Source organism: Tupaia chinensis, unplaced genomic scaffold (assembly GCF_000334495.1).
Source record: "Tupaia chinensis unplaced genomic scaffold, TupChi_1.0 Scaffold138390_1, whole genome shotgun sequence".
NCBI classification, from domain to species: domain Eukaryota; kingdom Metazoa; phylum Chordata; class Mammalia; order Scandentia; family Tupaiidae; genus Tupaia; species Tupaia belangeri.
The window spans coordinates 1,892,924-1,900,627 of record NW_006198287.1 but is presented as its reverse complement, the minus strand read 5'-3'; the positions used below and the strand labels follow the sequence as shown (position 1 = coordinate 1,900,627).

The following is a 7,704-nucleotide window of genomic DNA, read 5'->3' as shown; positions in this document are numbered from 1 at the left end:
CTTACTCAGTGGAACACCTGTGTGAGTCCAAAATTGTAATACATGTGTTCCTTTCAACTATTCAATGCAGAGAGTCCATCTTAACAGAGCACTCTCTATATTAAGAAACAAAATGTGGGTCCCGCAGGTGGCATGGGAGTTAAGGTGCTGGACTCTCACATGCCAAATATGGTTTGAGTACCAGACCTGGCAACTTGCTTTCTCATCCCCCCCGCCCCTCTGGTGAGTGCACATGCCCTATAGCAAATTTTAAAAATGATAACAATAAATAAAATTAAAAAATATTGGGTCATCGGAAAAGTCATGATGCATTTTTGCATAGAAAAACATAAAATACATCATAACTTTTCCGATGACCCAATAATTAAAAAAACAAAAACAAAAACAAACCCAAGTCTGTATTCAGAGAAAGAAGCTGCTGTGGGACCAGCAGTTAGCATAATGGCTATGTCGCTGGATTCCCACGTAGTTGACCGTGGTTCACGTCCCGGACCCGGTGGCTTAAAACGCACACCGGGTGCGTGTACGTACGTGCCCAAGATCCCGAGAGGAGAATGGAGGAGAAAGGATTGTGGCATGGCCATCCCCCCTGGGGGGTGATTTCTCGCTTTCTGTCTCTCTGTCTCTCTCTGTCTAGTGAACGCACGTGCCCTATAGCAAAAACCTCTCCAAAAAAAAAAGAAGCTGCTTTCTTATTGAGTTCTTTTTCCATCATGAGTAATAAATTCATTCTTGAATATTACCTGCGTTATTCCAGCACTCTGAGTGGCCAGTCCCAAGCTGGACTGACAGCACTGGCTTGTGCTACCCTTCACAGGTGCAAGTCAGCAGGTTCCATGTGCTTCTCAGATGCTCCTCCCCCAGGGAGGGCCCAGAAACTCCAGTCGGCACATAGGCAAAAAGATGGCAGACTGATGCGCTGAGAAGACGCTTCTTAGCAATAAAAAACCCTAGCTTGGGGTCAGACATAGGCCTAGCAGTAAAACTCAATGCTCAGCAAGGAATCCTAAATGTGAAGCTTCCCAGGTTGGGTCCAGAGACCTGAGGACACTGGGAATGTGCATGTTCAAGATCCAGGCTGGCTGTGGATGGGGTGGAGTAGAGTCAAGACCTTATTGGAAGTGCTGACTTGCTCTCTCTCTTCCTCATGGAAGAAATGCATAAACATACTTTAAAAAAAGAAAGAAAGAAAGAAAAAGAAAGAAGGAAGCCTATCTTATATACAAAAAAATAGAGAAAACAATGCTTACCAGTTGTTCCTCCTCCAGGCTGGGAGTCAGCTGAAATGATTCCAGGATATCTCAGGCACCGGAAATCCAACCCATATCGGTAATAATAATACTGTGAAAAAGAGAAAACTCATCAAAAAAAAAAAAAAAACTTATTCTGAAATATCATTCTGTGTGGTTATATTAAAATACTCATACAGGTAATGAAGACTTTAGCATGTCTAAGAGTTGCTCATTTTTCTTTAATAAACAACTCTGAATGTTTATCTTCAAAGAATCACCATTTTAGTAATGCATTAACCTTGCAAATACTCAATCAATCTCCAGGCCAGCTGTGGCCTGGTGGTTAAGGTAGTCAGATCCCAGATAGTCAAATGTGTGGTTCAAGTCCTGGACCCAGCAGTATTGGAAACAATATCAAGCGTGTGTGTAAAAGAGAAAGGGATAAAAAAAAAATGGAGTGTGGTGTGACTATGCCCCTTGGGAGAGGGCTGAGCTCTCAGTTTCCATTTCTGTCTTTCTAGTGAGCCTATGTGCCCTCCAGAAGGGATTTCCAAGTTTTCCTTAGAAAGGATGCCCTGCATAGCACAATTCTGCACAATCCTGCATGATCCCACTGCCGGGACTCACTCAGCAGAACATGTTTTTTGAGTGGGGTGGGGACTATGGATTAGAAATAAACATAAAAATAAACACACAAAGAAATGTAAGTATAGAAAAGCGACGATCAGATGGGCCTGACTTCTCTGATGGAGACAACCACAGATCCCTAACCATTCTCAGGTTTATTCTTTAAAGGACAGAAAGTGGGGGACGGGGAAATAGAATGCAAAGCCAGTTGTTTTGGGATCTTAGTTGGCTGAAAATGCAAAGACAACTGGTGCCATGTAGTTTTTGATTTTTGGGGGGATCATTTTTGATAAATGCATATGGCTTGGCCACTCTCCACATCCCACACCACAGTACCAGGAAGTCTGGAGGGAAGAGCAGTGGATGAGAGAGCAAAGAATGGGGTAGTCAGCTGAAGAACTGGATGCTAATAGTCACCATAAAGTTATAAAGGCAAAGACTGTGAAAGAATGAAAAAAAGCAAAAGCAGGGACCAACAGATGGTGCAATGGCTACATTTCTGGACTCCTACATGGTTGATCATGGTTCGAGTCCTGGACCTAGTAGCCTGAAACTCATGGTGGGTGCATGGGTACATGCCCAAGATCCTGGGTAGAGAATGGAGAAGGGATTTTGGCATGGCCATTCCCCCTGGGGGTGATTTCGCACTTTCTGCGTCTTTGGCAAGCACACACGCCCTATAGCAAAAATTTGTCTTAAAACAAAACAAAAAAATGCTAAAGCAGTTTGAAGTTTTCCATAATGAAAAGTTTTAAGGTTACCATTAACCTTAAAACACCGGGAGGCTGAGGGACAGTGCAGTATAACCGGATGGCAAATTGGAAGACGAGCCCTGCCTGGTGCAAAGCATTCCCGTGTGGCTGGGGGGAATTCACCACAAGGCCATGGAAAGGCAGCCAGCCAGCAAAGGAGCTCTTCAGGAGCTATGGATACCTGCCACTTGGTACATAGTAAGTTACTGAGAGTCTCTGGGGTTTGGCACAGGGAGAGGGAAAACTCCAGTTCTTCCATGCATGGATCAGGAAGTGTTTGAGGCAAAAGGAACAGAGAAGGAAACGCCAACTTGTTTTGCCCTGGGTCCATTCAGCCATCTCGTCACATCATGCTTACTTCTCCCATGAGCTCCGCGTGGACCTTGGACACCCCATAGATGGTCCTGGGTCTCTGAATACAGAGATCAGGGGTTGGATTCCGAGGAGAGGTAGGTCCAAAAGCCCCGATCGTACTGGGCACAAACAACCTCAGGTTGTGTTCTGCTGCAACGTCCAGAATATTATGCAATCCTGAAATGAACAGACATTATCATAAAGTGGAAAAAAAAAAAATCTCTTCTTACCAAGGAACTGGGCAAACAGGCGAGTAAATCATCCTGGGCTGGAGCTCGATACTTGCCTGTTATGTTCACAGCTCTCGCTAAGGACACGTTTGCTTCTCCGACAGCACTGAGCAAAGCACTGTAATGAAACAGCCAGGTGATGCGGTTGTTGACCACGATCTCACGAAGACTCTTATAATCCAAGATATCAGAATAAATAAATGGGCCTATGAGGAATACAAAATGAAAACACAGTCGTGAAAAAGTTTGTGGTTTGAGCTAAATGGACCTTTCCTGCCAGCCCTGTTGACTTGGAAATTTTAGTAGCATCAATTCAGCACTGATAATTGGACCTGAGACAGGGAGATTGGGCTGGCACCGTGTAGCAATTTTCCTATGAAAGCAATTTTCCTATTGCCACTCCATGGGCAATAGCTGATCCTTCTGCTGTTGTCCGCGCCAAGCAGAGTTCCAGAGGCTCTGCATATATTTCACTCTCATGCAACCCTGGAGCTAGATATATTTTACTAAAAAGGAGACTGAGTGAGGCCCAGAGAAGTCAGCAACTTGCCAGGATCAAACATAAAACGAGTGGAACAACTGAGGTCACAAGCAGGTCTCTAGCTCCAGTAGGTGCTAGAAACAACAACTCTATGTACAGCAAATTTCTTCTGCTTAAAAGTTGCATTTTTCTGGGACCAGCAGATGGTGTAATGGTTATGGCACTGGATTCCCACGCAGTGGTTTGTGGTTTGAGTCCTGGACCCAAGGACTTAAAATGCTGGGTGTATGTGCCCCAAATCCTGAGATGAGAGTGGAGAAGAAGGGATTGCAGCATGGCCATGCCCCCTGGGGGATGATTTCTCACTTTCTGTCTCTCTGTCTCTCCGGCAAATGCACACGCACTAAAAAAAAAAAAAAAAAAAAAAAAAAAAAAAAAAAAAAAAAAAAGTTGCCTTTTTTTGGGGGGGAAGGAGGTGGCTATAGAGCATGTGTGCTTGCCAGAGAGAGAACAAGAAGGAAAATGACAGAGAAGGAAGAAGGCTTTATCCCAATCCTTTCTCTTCTACTGTCTTTTGAACTTTGGGGCATGCGCATACATGTGCTGGTGTGTTTTTCAACTCAGAAACATGCCGTCGTCCAGGTGAAATCCAACTGACTTAACTTTCACACTATCTGCTGGGCCCCCAAATTACAAGATATTTTTAAGTGACATAACTTAACCTGGTTAAGACCTTTTGCACATACTGATTCCATGAGCTGCTTCTATAAAAGAAAAGCAAGTTCTATCAGTCTCTTACCACTATGGAAGACATGATCAGGGGGTTTTCTTATGTCAGACAAAATCACATTGTCCTTCCCAAACCGTTTCCTAAAGGGAAAAAATCAAAATCAAAGCACACAATGCAATGAGTCCTATAAAACACCTTTTAAGATAGGAACTATAGGGGCCGGCAGGTGGCGTGATGGTAAAAGGTGCTGGATTCCCACATGGCTGACCATGGTTCAAGTCCGGGACCTGGCAGCTTGCTTTCTTGCTTTCCTCTTCTCTCTGTCTCTCTCTGGTCAAATTTAAAAATAATAACAACAAGTGGAATTAAATAAATTATTATTATTACCATGCCACCTGCTGCCCTAATAATTTTTTTTAAAAAAGTAGGAACTGTAATTTCTTGTCAGCCTCCCAATCATTCCTTCCTCTTCATTCTCAACACACACACCTTTGGTCCTTGCCTCTGTTATACTTGGGCCTCTCTTTCCTCTGTTTTCCTTGGGCCTCTCTTCCCCTACCCATGGCCTGTCTTCTGTTTCTACTCTTTCTCCATTGTCAAACCTGTTGTCACTAACAGTTTTTACCTTTCCTGCCTCATCTGTCCCTGTCTTTTCTTTTGATCTCACTCTCTCTAGATCCTACTCTGTTCCTTTCCAAGTTCTGCACACACTACCCTCAACCCCCAAACAACTAAAGTGATTTCATTGGATCACTTTGCCTAGGTTATGACAAAGAGAACATAAAGGACCTGGGTAAAAACATTAAGTCAAAACTCTGCAATAAGTCTGTGTTATTCACAGGCAAAATGAAATGTATTTTAAATAGTTACTTAGATGTGATATCTCAAAAATGGTAAGGGCCAAGAAGAGAGAGAAAGGATGGCTAAGGGTCATTAAAGACAAGCTTTACATCCTTACCTCAATTTCAAATTTCAAGTTTTTAGGGCACTCACCTCAGAAGGTTAGCAAGCCCTACTCCCAGCTGGCCGAGACCCCCTAAAATAATAAAGAAAAAGTGAAAATTAATTCAAATCTAACCAGTTCAATTATTCTCAAAATGTAATAACCAAGTATAATTAGTTTTCAATCTTAGCTAATTAGAAAAAGTCCTAGATTGAGTTGATATAATTGCTGCTCATCTCTCTTCTCAGCAACATGGTATAGCCTTAGAACATGGAATAACCTCCTCCAAACCAGGATAGTTGAAAAAAGGGCAGATAACTGAACCAACAAGGAGCAATGAAGGGAGTTAATAATGAATAGCATAGCTCCCACATTTAAAGGCTTAAGGATGTCACTGATAGAAATGAGAGAGCCAGGGGTTAGGAGCACATTATTGAGAGTACAACAGTAAATTTCATCTGGGAGAAAGTAATGATGCAGGAAGATATATTGTAAAAATGGGATTTCCTGTAAGCATATGTCAACATAAGACTAAAACCAGAATACTGTAGAAGATGCTTAATTTGTAGAAGTGGAAGGAATAAAACATAGATAGCAAGAAGGACTAATAAAGAGAAAGGCACAGAATGGAACCAACTAAGTTTGAAACCTATATAAAGATTGGGAAGAGGAAGAAGCAGTAAAAAAAGCACTAATGTGAGGAAAGTGAGGATAATGATGTAAAACCAAGGGAAGAAAATCTGGCAAGGAGAAGGAAATAAAACAGGTCAATCAAATTAGAGGTGGACTTGGGTGGGATGCAAGCCCCTGGCAAGTGACAGAGTCATGTCTGGAGTGAGGAGGGTATAGAATCGGGTGTGTATTCAAGGCAAGGAAGATCAGGTAACTCAATGGTGATGATGAGCTCAATGGCGATGCTGAGCTTAATGGCAACAAATTCCTTGGGCAGGTGCTAACTTATCTTCTCTATTGTCAGCACTACAAATAAGCAATAACTGAGATTAGGTTGAAGAGTGTGGTCAACGTGGGGGGGGGGGCTCACGCCCCCCTCCCCTGCGCAGCCTGCGCCAGGAACGGCCTGGCCGGTGCCCCCCCCACTCTGGGGGGTGGCCACGCGGCCGGGGGGCCTCCCTGCCCCTCCCTGCCTCTCTGGCCCGGGATGGCCCGGAGGCCGAAAACAAGGTTGAAGAACTTGCAACTTAAGAAGATGATAGTTACCAGCCCTGCATTACCTCAGGGGAAAACAAGAACTACTCTGCCATTTTTAAGGAAGCCAGATACCCAAGGACAACTCACACTGCAGACCCCCACAACACCATTCCTGGTAACTACAAGATGACTGCTGTGCCGCATCAGCTGATAATTATCCCTGTGTACCAGAACTGCTTTCCTGAAACTGCATTCCTTGGAGACTCACCTACACTTGTGGATCTGCCGGAGACCCTTCCTTATCCAACCCTGAGTGGAGTTTATGCTCCCTATTACCAAAAACTTTATGAGCTGATGGTTGGAACTTGTGGCCTCTCTCCCTTTACTTGTATGTATCACTTTTTCAGTAACTCTTCTGGAAGACAACTGTATATAGCAGGGATATTGTAATGGGAGAGTGAGACAAGGCAGTCGAATACCAGACAAAGGTAGCTTGAGAAACATGCCAGCAGTGTGTGCTCACGTTCTCAAAATCCCAAAAGGAGGGAGAGAGAGAGGAGAAGGGATTGTAGTGTGACCCTTCCCCTTGGGAGGTGCTTTCTCCTATCTCACTCTGTCTCCCTGTCTCTCTCTGGCAAATGCATATGCCCTTTTGCACAAACAAACAAACAAAAAAATCCTTCTTAGGAATAGTCTCCTTTTTATGATGTGCTTCCTTTTTGGGATTAGTCTTCATCTATTCATATGAATCAGACAGATACAGATTAATCACTAAAACTTCATTCTTCATTTCTTTCTTTTCATTATTATTTCAGTACCGCAAGTCTGACTTTGATTTCTCTTCAGTAAACTAAACAGAAAATTCTGCCTTCCTAGAGCTTGAAATCTAGAAGAGGTAGTTATGCTTAATTAAAGCACATAATTGATGTCAAAAGGAGGAAAAAATAAAGCCGGTTCAGGGAGTTAGGAAGTGATGAGAGGAGCAGCTATTTTATTGGTTAGTTATGGGAAGTTTGTTTGAGAAAGTGACATTTTAATAAAGACCTGAAAGATAGTCACATGACTGTCAGGGTAAAGGTGTTTAAGATTGAACAAAAAACATGAAGCCCTGAAATAAGGCTATGTCTGGCTTCTAACTGGTTCAAGGAATTGCAGAGGGGCCACTACGGCTCGAATAGAGTGAGCAAAAGGCAGGGAAGCAGGAAT

The 7,704-nt window shown here is 43.2% G+C and overlaps 1 protein-coding gene across 1 annotated transcript in view; it reads right to left on the bottom strand.

The window, feature by feature from the left end:
* The window catches only part of LOC102479249 (L-threonine 3-dehydrogenase, mitochondrial), a 13,050-nt gene that overhangs the window by 4,332 nt on the left and 1,014 nt on the right, over positions 1–7,704 (bottom strand). Inside the window, exons 2-6 of the mRNA XM_006161223.1 lie at positions 5,400–5,442; positions 4,476–4,546; positions 3,252–3,401; positions 2,970–3,142; positions 1,251–1,341 (exon numbers count right to left, since the gene is read on the bottom strand). Of these exons, the coding sequence (XP_006161285.1) occupies positions 1,251–1,341; positions 2,970–3,142; positions 3,252–3,401; positions 4,476–4,546; positions 5,400–5,442 (528 nt within the window). The remainder of the gene's footprint in view (positions 1–1,250; positions 1,342–2,969; positions 3,143–3,251; positions 3,402–4,475; positions 4,547–5,399; positions 5,443–7,704) is intronic.